The sequence below is a fragment of the Asterias amurensis genome, chromosome 19 (genome assembly GCF_032118995.1).
Source record: "Asterias amurensis chromosome 19, ASM3211899v1".
In the NCBI taxonomy this organism is placed as follows: Eukaryota; Metazoa; Echinodermata; class Asteroidea; order Forcipulatida; family Asteriidae; genus Asterias; species Asterias amurensis.
The window spans coordinates 11,526,103-11,541,561 of NC_092666.1; the positions used below are offsets into that span (position 1 = coordinate 11,526,103).

At 36.9% G+C, this 15,459-nt stretch overlaps 1 protein-coding gene across 2 annotated transcripts in view; it reads left to right on the forward strand.

The window, feature by feature from the left end:
* The window catches only part of LOC139951361 (cell adhesion molecule DSCAM-like), a 76,427-nt gene extending 63,980 nt beyond the window's left edge, over positions 1–12,447 (forward strand). For both annotated transcript variants that reach the window (XM_071950220.1, XM_071950221.1), the window contains 4 exons: positions 103–378; positions 1,775–1,985; positions 4,970–5,190; positions 6,036–12,447. In XM_071950220.1, the coding sequence (XP_071806321.1) occupies positions 103–378; positions 1,775–1,985; positions 4,970–5,190; positions 6,036–6,517 (1,190 nt within the window). In that variant the 3' untranslated portion in view covers positions 6,518–12,447. The remainder of the gene's footprint in view (positions 1–102; positions 379–1,774; positions 1,986–4,969; positions 5,191–6,035) is intronic.
* The last annotated feature ends 3,012 nt before the right edge of the window (positions 12,448–15,459 follow it).

Below are 15,459 nucleotides of genomic sequence, written 5' to 3' on the forward strand. Positions count from 1 at the left end.
TACTTTAATAACATTTAAGTTTGTAGCTAAAACAAACAATTTGCAGAAGTTATCAATCAGAAAATATAATTATGTGTTTGTTTATTAACTCCCGTGAATTAGGCCACTCAAAGCGAGGCAGTCAAGCCTCAATCTGCACCACAGTGAGTGACAAGGAGCTAGCCTCGGCCTACGAGAACGCCTGCCAGCTAGAGCAAGCCCGAAGGAGGAATCCACGCTCGGTGACGTCACCGAACCATTCCGGGCACCATGATTTTGATTACTCCACAGCGAGCGATATAGAGGCGGGGATACGACACTTCACTGCGTCACCGCCATTGCCCTCCGTGCCGGAGAGGACAGATAGTTACGCTCCCCGGACTACATACATCAAAGAGGGTAAGGAAAACAATAGACCTTTCTTTTGTTGATAAACAAACCTCCTTGCTTGGCACGGCCGGCCGAATGTTAGTAAAACACTCAATCATACCACTGAGCAAAGATCATACTAACTCAAAGTCAAATTTTTCAAATATAAAATCCCTATTATAATTGGTTGTTTTGTTTTCAACAAAATCAACACAAATTTGCATACATGTGTATTTTTGTAAGTTTTTACAAAGAGTAGTGGTTTGTTTTTGATCTGCATTCATGGCTTTCCATAGTTTTCCAACCATGGGTTGCAAAAACTCGGGCCGTGACTTTGCAAAAGAAAAGGTCAAGGGCCTATACAACTAACAGTATTCAGGATCGAGTGACACACCTCTTTGGTTACAAGTTTTTATTTCACTTTTGTCTGTCTCCTTATTGGCAGCCCATATTTATTTGGCCATTTCTCTCTGGTTAATGTTTTCCCAATTTCAATTTATTTGTTTTATCCATGTTTCTATTTTGTTCTAATTCTAATTTTTCATCATTACTTTAATCATTCACAATTGATGATGTATAATGGAAGGCGGTTCACTTAATTGTATAATTATGTTTATATTTAATGAAGCACTAAAATTTGAACATTGTTGTGTGTATTGTGTTTTGCTTTTTACTCTGCCAAGTGATTTTTTCAATGTTTTCAAAATTTGTTCACATATATCGTGTGTAATGTGGTTTTAAGTGATTTTTACTCTTGTATAAAAAAATTCAACAGTATTTAAATCCAACCAATTTTAAGTAAAGGTTACAAATAAATTGCTTTTCTAATTTATTTGATTAAAGGCAGTGGACACTATTGGTACTTACTCAAAATAATTATTAGCATAAAACCTTTCTTGGTGACGAGTAATGGGGAGAGGTGGATGGTATAAAACATTGTGAGAAACGGCTCCCTCTGAAGTGATATAGTTTTCGAGAAAGAAGTAATTTTCCACGAATTTGATTTCGAGACCTCAGATTTAGAACTTGAGGTCTCAAGATCAACCATCTAAACGCACACAACTTCGTGTGACACTGGTGTTTTTTTCTTTCATTATTATCTCGCAACTTCGATGACGGATTGAGCTCAAATTTTCACAGGTTTGTTGTTTTATGCATATGTTGAGATACACCAACTGTGAAAGCTAGTCTTTGACAATTACCAATAGTGTCCACTGCCTTTAAATTTTGTGGTCAATGATGAATAGGAACCGGCTTCTAACCTCAATTACAAAGTCAGCCACCTGACAGCTGCTAAATTATTAATCGCATTACTGTTAGAACAAATTTGATATAGAATACAAAATTCAACATCATTGAATCTATTTATCCATGAATAAGTTTGTTTTTACACATATCGGCTGATTAAACACCTCATTTTTCACAGGTGCCCGGCCGAGGGAGCAAATGCGACGTGTTAGCACCACCTCCCCTCACCCTAGTGAAACCAGCGAATCTGAGCAGGACAGGGGTAGGTTCCACGTTCAGGTGTATAGACCATCCCGCTACAAGGTCAATAGGAGAGGGCAAAGGAAAGGTTATATGGCTACCAGACCCGTCATAAGGGCGAGCAGGGGACCAGCTAGAAGGCAGCGACAGTAAGTATACAAATTTGATTGTCTACATTGTCTTTGAAAAGATTATGTTTTCACCCCAAAGGGAAATGGAGTACCATTTTATCAATCTATGATATGATTAGTTAAGCCATTAATTATCCAAAGCATCTAACATCTTATCTTAATCATTGGACACTTTCGGAACAGAAACAAAATATGGTGAAAGACTTGTCTTGAAATATTATTCCATGAAATGCTTTACTTTTTGAGAAAACATTAGAACAATATCAATTCTCGATATCGAGAATTACAGATATATTTTAAACACATATTTTCTCCCGACTCCGATGACAGATTGAGCCTAAATTTTCACAGGTTTGTTGTTTTAAAAATAAGTTGTGATACTCGAATTGTGGGCCTTGGATAATACTGTTTACCGAAAGTGTCCAATGGCTTTAATGACCCATTCATTGGTGTCCTATACTTGGACCATTCAACAAATCAGAAAGGGGTTAGGTATTAAAGATGTTTTTTTGAGGGGCAGAAAAAAAACGTTTGCACTAAAAGAAGATGGAGTAGCAATTAATCCATTAATCAATTATCTATATACAGTACTAATTAAGCCACTTTGCTGAAGTGTATTTACCTGGGGGGTCATATTAATTCATGACATAAATTGAGCCATTCCACAATTTTAAAAGGGGTGTCAGGTCTCAGATAATTTTTTTTTGAGGGGCATAAAACTATTTGCACTCAAGGAAGATGGAGTTCCAATTAATGACTAATGAAAACATTTATACAACATGTAATTACCTGGGGAGTCATATTCATTGATATCATACTGGACCATTCCACAAATCTAAAAGGAGAGTCATGTCTTAGATGTTTTTTTTCTGAGGGGCAGGAAACCATTTGCACTCATGGACTTTGCACATAAATATCCCGTGTCAAAAACAGAAGATCTGTTACAGAAACAAATAAGATTCTGGTTTCATCTCGTCTTAAGAATTGCAGTATAAGTAAGCGCCACCTGTGGTTCAAATCAAATTGAGAAAGTGTTTGGATCCATTATTAGATCTTCGCGTGCCTGTGATATTGAACATTTTGTGGATAGTTTCCATGGAGGCGTTTTTGCGCACTCTCTTATTGCAAGTTGTCAATCATCGAAGTTGAATTGTCACAGGAGAATAATGTGCTTATTGTTCTGTAATTGTTAGATTGATATTGATTGCTTGCCGCACTCGGATTTTATTATGTTACCTTTCCGTAAATAGTAGTCTCTTCCGCAAATCATTTATGTTTTCAAATACATACAAATAAAGTTATTGACTGATTTGAATGCTCCACAGCTTTGCCTATACCAAGGACGCCTCATAAGTTAACTTAATCACTAGCTCGCAAGCCTGAGGAACCCTTCACACATTGGTGCTTGCTTTGAATTAGAAACGCATGGGTTAACCCATACTCTAACCCTCTAAACTGACGAAGTTACCTTCAGAAATATTGTTGAAGTTTCGTGAACTAAAATTTAGACTCGCATTAGTCTTGTCACCTCACAGTATGGCTCTTCAATTAACACGACATGGGATCATGAAGGCTAAAGTAAACAGTCCCATCCCATCATAACTGGGGGAAAGTACTCATCCTTTTAGCCCTTTGAAGATTGGTTGACAACTTGTCTTTTGTTCCTTTTCTTTTCAAGATCATTCATTTGTAAGGATCGACCACACGTCGCCTAAACCAAACGTAAATGAGGCTAATTGACACTCCCCAGGGCAGCCAGCCTTGGATTTGAGCCAGTTGCACTATAGCATCCAATAATGGAAGTCCTCCAACAAACAGTGTTGTTTTTGCAGCACAGGGGGCTGCTCACTTAACGCCATTATGGCAGATAGTCACGGTGCCTGCTGTAGTCTTGTCCATTTGTTAGAATGTACAGGTGGAATCACAAAATTTGTAACTCGTCATTTATGCGTCACACTCTGTTGTAAAAATATAATGTATATACGACGGGCACACAATGTAGCGGCGACCAAATGCACAAAACAACACTTACAATTCTATTCGCTGAAAAGACAACGAATTCATTTATGCATTAATGCGCCTTTGATGCATGCAAAATGTTCTTTATTTTGCAGCTTGAGTTTTCGTATTATTGCAAAATTGTTGCTTCAAACTTTCCCCATTAAAACAAGGAAGATATGACTATATTCATTTTGTTTCTAAATTTATTATTAATTTTTCTTTCTTCTTGCGTCTCAAATCGTTTTTTTTTTTATTATTATTATTTGTATTATTATATGGTTTATTTTAGTCAACAATATTTAAAAAAGACACTGGCAGTAAAAAACTGAATTGCTGTCTTCAATTTACAATTTGACAATTAATACAATAAAAAGAAAGATAAATATAATTTGACTATACAACACAGAAAACAGTAAATTGCACAAATGACACAAGACCCCTAATATAAAGTAACAGAGCAAAAGACTCGGAAAAGCACAAATAACATAAAAATCACAGAAGAGCGTTTGACAACAGTAAAGGACAGCAAAAACAAACAAACAATGTTTCTACACAGAGCTCGGTGCTGTGTTCTAAGTATAGGAATTACTTATTCAAATATAACTATGGGTTACAAAGTATCCTGATCCAATTTGCAGCCAGCCATACCAGATAACACACATTTTGTTGATCAGAAACACCACAATCCGAATACAGTGCACTCGGCCACGACACGCATACATTGTCGGCTAGCATTGTTGATTGTAAAGGGTGACACCTTTCCTATACACAAAATTGAATTTATTCTCATTTCACCCAGGTTAAAATCAGTCACGTAAACAAAATATCTAGAGACTGCTCTAGAATTGCAAGGGTCGTGGATTCGAATCCCACCCGAGTAACATGCCTGTGATATTTTTTCACAGGACTCGGAAAAGTACTGAGTATACAGTGTTAACACACATCGGTGTATGGGTAAAAAAAATAAATTAATAAAAAATACCTGGTTCATTTCCTTCCAGATTTGATAGCCGTAGCAGTACACCTAGTTCTAGTTCTCCTGATTTTAACGGCTCTCGTGGGAGGATCAACATACGGCATGAGCCGTCCAGCCCATCAGAGGGCTACATCTCACTGCCGTACGACAGCTTCAGCGCGGCACCAAGTGGTGTTACGGACAGTGACACTGGAACGGAGCTGCGGTGGAAGGGACATCATTTTAGGAGGAGACCGAGAGAAAAAGGTAAATGGAAGATCGGCATTAATTAAGGATGAGGACAGGGAAAAGGGTAAACAAAAAGAACACATTTTTATTATTATTATTATTTATTTGGCCAAGATTTCAACAAACAGTACAAGATACAATATTACCGTACTAAAGAAATATAACAGTATAAGAAACAACGCATGTAAACTTATGACACCTAGAACAATTGTAAACCAATGATTGAATGAGAGGGAGCACTGGCAGTCAAGCAAGACAATTATAAAAACAGACAGGACAAGCCCATTCTAAGATGGCCAGGATTAATCAAAGTGAGCCTAACCACTGTGACTCGAAAGCCTAAACAAAGGGTAAACAAAAAGAACACATTTTTAGAAGGAGACACAGGAAAACATGGTTAAGAGCGAGGGAAGAGCGAGGGAAAAAAAAAATAGAAGGGACACCATAGGAGACCCATGTTTCTTGGGGGAAAGAGACAAGGGGGAAATGGTAAATATAATTTTAGGACAATAACCACAAAAGGAACATCATTTTAGGGAGAAGAAGGGAAATGTAAAATAGAAGGTTGGGGGGGGGGGGGGTGGATTACCCTCGGGAAAATGTCAATAGTTTATCAATGTATGATTATAAAAGAGATACAATCCAATGAGGGACATTGTGAAAAGACTTTGCAAATAAGTTGTTATGCATGTCCTTAACCATGGAAATTTACGTGACATGAATCCACTTTACTCCTATCGTTCTTTAATTTTTTTATGGGGGTATACAATTATTTACCATACCCAGATATAAAATATAGCACTTAGCTTAATGTAATCGCAACCCTCTCATGTATATTTTTGATTTCTTTTCAACCTTTATAGGCTCAATAAGTGAACCTGAGAGATGGCACGCCAGAAAACCGCCCCTCCCACCACCTCATCGACAATCAGTCACCCCCGTTCCAAAAGTTGTACATCCCGACACCAAGTACCACGTTCCAAACTACGCCGTCGTCAAAAACGAGAGAACAATTTACGCCGATCCCAAATGGAACAGAGACCACCCAGAATGGAGAACACAAGCCACCATAGCCGAGAAAGAGGACCCCAAATGGGATGAGGAGGATCCCAAAATGAGTGGCCAAGAACCCAGTAAGTGGGATGCAGAGGATCTTAATAAATCTGAGGTCTTATCAGAACACTCCTCGTTCCCATCTTGCTCGCCCCCGCTACCACCGCCAATGAGGCGTCACAGCCCCGATGGGAACGATCATTGTATGGAAGAGATTGAAATACACGTGCTGTCATCCACAACTTCTACGGATTCGCCGTCTAACTACAGAGATGAGTTTACAATTGTATAGCGCCGTAAAGACCCACCGTATTGAATATGACGTCACGCGGCTCAAATATCTGACCTACAAGATGGCGTCTGTGCGTGTGCGTGTTTGTGTGCGTGCATGTGCCGTAGAAACCAAACCAGGAATGTTGCGTGCTTCGATGATGTACGCGCTTGACGCGCATACGGTTTGCCCTACAAGATGGCGACTTTTCATAGCAAAAAAGGGTTATTCAATATGGTCTATTATGTTGAGGTATGGTCACCATGAGTTGTCCGAACGGTCGAGCTGTCTCAACCGTCAAGTTGTCTGATGGACGAGTTGACTGAACACCGAACACATCACTGCTGCACCAGTTGGTTTGGTTAACGTTGTATGTTTGCACCCAGTCCAAACCGTGCACTCTTTATAGTGTCCACCATGGTTCAAAAAGGCTAATAGGGAGTTGCGACATTGCATGGTGAGGTATCAATATATAATTACCAAAATGGTTCAATTTTCATGTTGTTATCAAACAATAGCTCATTGTTTTTTCTGGAGGTTATAAACCGTTCTTAGTATTTCAATTTTCTGATAAATTGCAGAATAATATATGAGCTAGACGGGCCTAAATGGACGTTGGCAGTGCAAACATTTGAAATAGTCGGATAACAATATGTAATAATTGTGACCTGAAGTTCTCGTTTTATTTAATTTGGCCAATCAGTGCTTACATGTATATACACAATAAATTGCAAAATAGTATTACTAGAAATTTATTATGCGATATACCCCCTATTGAAAGGAAAATCATACCCCGAAGCATTGTAAAATTTTAGTCTGAAATCCTATGGATCATGGAGTTCATACAGATCAACTATTAATTTTGTCTTGACATGGGCCAATGAAAAATTTAGTGCCGCAATTTTTTTTTCCGAAAGTGTCCAATGGCTTTAAGGAGAAAACGGTTATGAATAAAATGCAGCAGAAAACACAAAATTGACAGGGGCATGTGCAACAATTAGTCACGCAATGTTTTCTCGGCGTCATGTATTTTGTAAAACAAAAATCATGGGATTGGACACGGTTTATGAATTGTTTGATAAACCATAGAATAGGCCCTAAATAATAATAATAAAAAAAACTGCGTTTGATAAAAATTGTGAAACATCATCCACAAAATCTTCAGCTAGCTTAGTACACTGTCATTAAAGGCAGTGGACACTTTTGGTAATTGTCAAAGACTAGCCTTTACAGTTGGTGTATCTCAACATATGCATAAAATAACAAACCTGTGAAAATTTGAGCTCAATCGGGTGTAAAAGCTGCGAGATAATAATGAAAGAAAAACCACCCTTGTCACACGAAGTTGTGTGCGTTTAGATGGTTGATTTCAAGACCAGTTGCTAAACCTGAGGTCTCAAAATCAAATTCGAGGGAAATTACTTCTTTCTCAAAAACTATGTCATTACTCGTTACCAAGTGAGGTTTTATGCTAATAATTATTTTGAGTAATTACCAATAGTGTCCACTGCTGTTAAGGAGAAAACGGTTATGAAAGCAACAGATAACACAAAACTAATTTTATATTGACAGGGGCATGTGCAACAATTAGTCACGCAATGTTTTCTCGGCTTTATGCATTTGTAAAGCAAAATTCATGGGATCGGTAGAGATGGCACGGTTTATGAAATTTGGTCAACCATAGAATAGGCCCGTAAATAAAAAAAAATTGCGTATGATAAAAAATGGTGAAATATGCACAAAATCTTCAGCTAGCTCAACACACTCATTAAATCTGGTCGTGAAAAAAACTGAAATCCGATTTCCCCCAGTTGTAGATTTTTATTTTATGTTTTAGTTTTGTTTGACTTCATTTCAAATGGAAATGAGTCAACAGAAATACAGTTATATCTATATAGGATTTGAGGTATTTCGTGGTGAGGTATTAATGTATATTTGGTTTGCGGTAACACCATGTGTGTATCTACTTGCCAGGTAGAGTTGTTCTTAGGGAACTGTCTTGCTTTATTCTACTGCCGCGGAGTAGATAATCGGAGGTTCAGGAGACTTCTCAGTTCTGAAAAGAACTGTCCTGCTTTTAACTATTACCAGGGCGGATGGTATAGAAATTAGACTGGACTACTACTTTAGCTTATAGGATCGTAATTAAGTGTACTGCCGCGGAGTCAGTTCTGAATACAATCGTTGTTGAAATGAACTCATAACTGTTTTCTCCTTGCGGGTTATACGAGTCACAAGCCATGTCCCCCCCCCCAAGGTGATGAAATTGCAATTAGTGTTGAAGAGGACGTTGTAACTGGGCGTTGTAAAAACAAATGAAATTTGAACTTCCATCGCATTTTGTAACACTTGGAAGCAGGTGGCTTTCTTCCAATCTAATTAGTGATGTGTCTTGCAAATAATTGTCGTCAATATTCTGAGGTTATTACACCTTTGAATGCCCTAAAGCTTTCTAAAATAATAAAAAATTAAATAAAAAATATACAGAGAAACAACAACAAATGAGGTAGGAAAAAGAATCACTGCCAATTGCCATAGTATGTTTCTTAAAAACACTTCAGTGAGTGCTGTTAAGAGTAGGTAATGTCACATTGTATCAAATCCTACGTACATTGCCCTTGATATCCTAGATTGGACCATTCCAATACCTAAGTAGGGGATATCAGGTACAAGAGTTGTTTCGTTTTGTTTTCTTTTTGAGGTGGCTGTAAATTTATTTCCGCACATCGTGTACACAATTCTACAGATATCTAGACCGACCCAGATTTAACCCTCTAAAAAAGTGCAGCCATCTATTTTCTGTTAGCGCAAGATGACTATTTGATGTTGTACATAGGCTTATTTTGCTGTTATGCAAAAAAATGTTCAGTGGTGGTTTTGAAAACGCGTTGGTGCATGCTAACATGATTGCGCTCCATAACTATTGGTGCTGACATGTTAATTCCTGTATATTTGTAAATAAAAGTTTGAGCAATATTTCGTCACACCACCATGTTTGTGGTGAGACCGAAATGAGAAGTTATCAACTGCCTGCTATATTAAATTGAAATACTCTTCGATTACGTAACTACAAATGCAATTGAGTGTATCCTATGTGAGGTGGACCAATTTTTAAAATGTATGCTTTGTAGAATTGATCTTTTAAATTTGTTTAAAGATTGCAATGTATAAGTCGTGGCCAAATGGTCTAGAAGATTGGACTCAAGTTCCGAGTGTGAGCTCGAATTCCGGTTTTGACAACCGTGTTCTTGAGCAAGCTGCACTTAACTGTAATTGCTTCTCACCACGCAGGAGTAGATGGGTACACGCGAGGGTAGAGATTGTTAATAGTAATAGGGAGGTCTAGCTGCACGTTACGCGAGCAATACGTAAACGTGAACGTCAACATCTGTTGTTTCTGGGTGACGTCAACACTTTGGGCTTATCGCATGCTAACGTATGGCGTCTGCACATACGTACCTGACGTGTGAAATGGCAACTTCACGTTTGCTAAAAACGTGAGATTTGAACGCCATTATTTTCTGACGTTCACTTTCACGTTCACGCGGAACGTGTTGCTAAATCTCTATAACTTGAATGAGCAGTAACCTGTGCGCAACTTTGGTTTCCAGTGCTGCATAGCCTACCGCAAAGGAGTTCCGGTGATTTCAGGAATGTTGACGTTCAAAATGAACCAGGGCTTTAATAAAGAAGCTAGGATACAATTATTGTAATATTCCTATTTTGTACTATCTTTACATTGATATTTATAGTTTGGAACAATTGAAGGTGTTTACAAATACCAACTTATAAAATATATTTATTACTCCAACTTGTTTTATAATTATGATAATTCAACTCTAAGTGTACTATCCAGTATGGCATGTTCAGTCAGCTCTAACGCAATACCCTCTTAAACATGTGCTATTTAAAAACAACTTTAATATATTATTATAAATGTAAATGTGACTTATTTGTATACGAACTGCTATTTATATATCTATTTATTATTTTGTTACTTATTGACTATTTCAATTAAGTATTATAAAGTATTTATTGACTTTCAAAAAGCAAGTAAATTGTGTTTAACAAATAGTTTGTTTTATATAATGGATTGACGTTTTAACCCTACAGCAGAGTCTATCTCGAATGCTGAATGGAAACAAATATGAACAGGTAATTACAAAACATCAGACATAAAGATACTGGACACTATTGGTAATTGACAAACTGCGATATATTAATGCAAGAAAAAACACCCTTGTCGCACCACGGTCACACGAAGTTATGTGCTTTCAGATGCTTGATTTCGAGACCTCAAATTCTAAATCTGAGGTCTCGAAATTAAATTCGTGGAAAGTTCTTTCTCGAAAACTCCGTCTCTTCACAATATTTTATACTACCAACCTCTCCCCATTACTCATAATCAAGAAAGGTTTTATGTCGTAATTTATTTTGAGTAATACAAAAAGTGTCCACTGCCTTTAATATGTAACCATGACCTGTTCGGTTTTGATGTATTGTAATTTAGCCTTTGAGAAAAATATAAATCTCAATCGAGCATTTAGAAGACAGTGACGATATTACCGTAAGATTGGTTTTGTGACATCGCACTTTCCTTTAGGAATAAAGATTGCTACACAGTTAAGATCAATCTTTCGCTCTTTAATGGTCAAATCGGCCCTTGAGCTTCGTTTCTCAAAGAGCCTAATATTGATCTTAAGTTGTAAATCTTTATTGCTAAGCAAAGTGTGATGTCACGATGTTGTTATGGTGAAACTGATATAAAGTCATCTTGAAATGAATCTGAGTGCATTGTGAATTGATCCCTGTATTTCCTGCAGGCACAAAATGTACACAACTGAATCAAAGAAAACATATACTGGCTAAACTCCTAAAGGTAATAACACTAGTCCTAAGACAGGTCTATATGTGTGATAATGACCCCTGGATATACAGGAGCTTCAATATTGAAAACAAAGGCTTTTCATATTACATATGTTTTTTTTTTATTGCTTCATTTAGGAATAATTTTGAGCCTGTTGACAATTGAACAACAACAATTTAATACCCTCATTCTTTTGACATTAAGCATGTAATGTCTGTCTTTCACGTCTTCAATATTGATAGAATACTTATCTTTGGGCCTTCCATGCTTTGACTTTTTGACAGCATATATTTTCCGTATGACTATTTGTGACATATCTTCGCATTAACTTCGTTCAGGGTAGAAATGTAAAGGCCGCAATTTTTTGCTTTTAGTCACATTATTCATCTTGTCTTTGTCAATAACTGTGCTGACAACAATCCTGTTCCAATTTCATTTAGCTGCTTAAATAAGCAGAAAATATTGCTTCACAACTTCCTGCTTAGAATAAATGAGCAGGATACCAGTCACAAATGGTACATGTGACATGGTCGTTTGGTTGGTAACCTGAGTCTGCTGAGCATAAATGCAGATGTGCTTAGCTACTTTTTTGTGCTTTAAGCAGCTCTATGAAATTGAGCGCGGGTTTTAACAATGTTCTGTCTTTAGCATTGTACCATATCTCTGTTCACAAACCATTTGGGTTATGACCGATTGCTTGTTCTTTTGACAGCTTACGTTTTAAATCAATTTGTGAAATGTGTTTGCATATTTTATTCTAGGTAAATATGAGGAGGCAAACTTTGATGTTTTAATTAATTTGTGTTTCTCAATCACTTGCCGAGTTTAATCGGTGAAATGGTTTGGAAAATTTGCTGCCATGCCTGACGCAAATATAATATATGAATATTCAATTAGTGTATAATAGGCTGTACTTTGAAAATCTAGTTCACAAACAAAATAACAACTTTGTGAATATTTTATACATGCTTTAATTTATCAAATATTGACCCAATGTAAATCAAGCCATGATTGTAAGACAGAAATTCTGATTATTTTGTTTCCACTCTTGTACTTTTTTGATATCAAAAATGAAGTGATTAGCTTCCGAATAAAATGTTATTCCTATTAATAGAAGATTGTGTTTACTTTTCAGTATATTAATCAAAATGTGAGAATGCCGACTTTTTTGTTGTAGGGAAATGGACAAAGGGACAAGCTTACAATCTCTCTGATGCTGTTTGAACCTCACAAGCCAAAGAAAGAAAAACAACGTTTTCGAAAATGGACAAAAGGGACAATTTTACAATCTCTCTGATGATGTTTTAATCTCACTGGCAAAATAAAGAAAAAACAACGTTTTACAAACAACCGAGGCCACTTCGAAACTAGAATAAGATAATTATTTTCATTTTAGGTAATGACTTGGTCGGATGGTTTTGATTGAAAGCAAGAGTATGTTATTGGATTGGATGCATTCAATGACCCCTCCGAAACAATCATAAAAATACCCTTAGGTTTTTCAATTCTGCTGCTCTTTCCTTAAATTTTCACTTGACTGCTTCTTTTATGCCAGTTCACATATTGATTTTGAATCGGGAATGAAGACAATATTTTTTTCTTGTTGCCCTTATGTGTACTAAGCTATAGCTCAGTGCGTATTAAATATTGGATATTGGGCATTCAAATAGGTCTGTACAGTAAATGTCTACCTTGTACATCGATATTGGATACTGAACATTACCATATGTTTGTACAGCGAATATCAATGTTGCTTTTTAAATATTGAATATTGGTCATTTACATAGGTTTGTACAGTGAATGACTACTTTATATCGATATTGGATATTGGACATTACCATATGTTTCGACAGTGAAGGTCTATATTGTACATCGCTAATGGATATCGAACCGTCTTAGCCTTTGAGATTGACTCTGCACCATATTCATTACGCCAGACCATTAAAGAGAAGGTACACGATCGGTAATTACTCAACATAAATTTTTACTTTAAAACTGACTTGGTATAGTGGGCATTGGAGAGCTGTTGATAGTATAAAACATTGTGGGAAACGACTCCCTCTGAAGTAGCATAGATTTTGAGAAAGAGGTATTTTGTCCCTAATATAATTATAAAAGACTTCTAGCCAGAAGTGTTTTATTCCTATCTGAAATCACACAAATTCGTCCAACAAAGGTGTTTTTTCTTCCATAATTTTCTCGCAACTTCGATGACTAATTGAGCCAAAATTGTCACAGGGTTGTTATTTTATGCTTATGATGGGATACACCAAGTGAGAACACTGGTCTTTGACAATTACCAATACCGACAGTGCCTTTAAGTAATCGTTTTTTTTTTTCTTTTTCGGTTCATATAAGCAGGAGCAGCTAATTCTATTTTCTCAAAATTTCCCTTTTTAGAGCAAGGTAATATTTTGCAGTACAGTGAACAAACCTGACTAGAGCAGCACTAACACATGGTGCTTGACCCAGAACAAACACTTACGTATCAGTGGCTAACCATGCAATGTGTCGTCGGAAAGGAAAGGAAGCAATTTGTTCAGATAGCCTTACATTGTTACTCTCTAAAACTTGTACTGAAATTCATTCTATTCGATTGAAAGTACAATGGACAAAAATCAATTGCAGTTGTCACTTATTCTCAATTGATTGGAGTGACTTTTACCCTACAAAAAAATTAAGAAAGAATTGCAGGTTGAAGAATATTTTTACCAAGATGAACAGTGTGAATTGTAGAAATTGAATTGAACTGAACCAACATGTCGCGACAAAAGGAGCAAACTTTAATTGCTTTATAATTGATCATAAAATGAGCTATTCTTTGAGCCACGGGCTGATTTCACAAAGAGCTAAGCTTGATCATAACTGGAATCAATCTTAATTGCTAATTAATGCAAAGTGGGATCACAATAAAAATCACTATGGTGATACTGACAACTCATCTTAAAGACACTAAGCATTATTGGTAATTGTCAAAGACCAGTTGCGCGATAACTATGAAAGAAAAAACATCCTTGTCACACGAAGTTGTGTGCTTGCAGATGCTTGATTTCGAGACTTTAAATTCTGAGGTCTCGAAATCAAATTCGTGGAAAATTACTTCGTTCTCGAAAACTCTATTCTTTCAGAGGGAGCCGTTTCTCACACCGTTTGATACTATCAACCTCTCCCCATTACTCGTTACCAATAAATGGTTTTATGCTAATACTTATTTTGAGACCGATAGTGTCCAATGTCTTTATGAATCTTCGTGTTTTGTGAACTCAGCCCTGGTTATTGTGGTTCACCCAAATCTCTAAGGAATTCCTCTGTTGAGACTTGTTGTGCTCCTTTTTTTGCTCTGTTCTCAGTCCCCATTATAGTGATTATGAAATCAAAATGACTTGTTTATGTGTTTTCTTGTTTATGTGGGTTGTAGGATTTGAAACTTTGCACATTGGTGAAAATACGATATGGTAAGGTTTGAGGTAACACCATAATGCCACCTCTAAATGAGTTGGGGGTGGTTCTGAAAATAACCGTTGGTTTCAACTCGACGTTTCGATCAGTATGCTCTAATCGTCTTCTGGAGATCGAAAGCGCGTTGTGTTGCGTTGTCATTTTGATGGTCTATAAAGGCATATTCAAACTACTTCTAATCTAACAACATTGCTTCTCACAGTTGAGTAAGCACCCTTCAGTTGAGTGAAAATCCTTGTTTTGAAGAGTATTGTGTTATCAGGATTTGGCTCACTTTTGGTTATGTTCTAAAGACCCAAATGTAGACCAGGTATTTCACAGATGAGTGAATATGCATAGTGAGCATGTTGAGTGAACACCCTTTGTTGGCTGAGTGAAAGAGAAAGTATGCACCGATTGTTCTACAGGAGAGTGGTTGTCACGGTTGAATGCTCTTGGTATTTTTGTTTCTTTGGGCAGCCAAAACCACAGCAGTATCAGCTTGCAGGAGCACCCACCCCAAGCCAGTACCTTCAAAATAGATATTTTTTTGTGAATGCAGTTATGAATAATCAAGGGTTAATTACACATCTTGGAAGGCGTTTAAAACGAGGAAAATGGAGGTTAACATCACCACCAGTGAGTTGTTTTCAGTTTA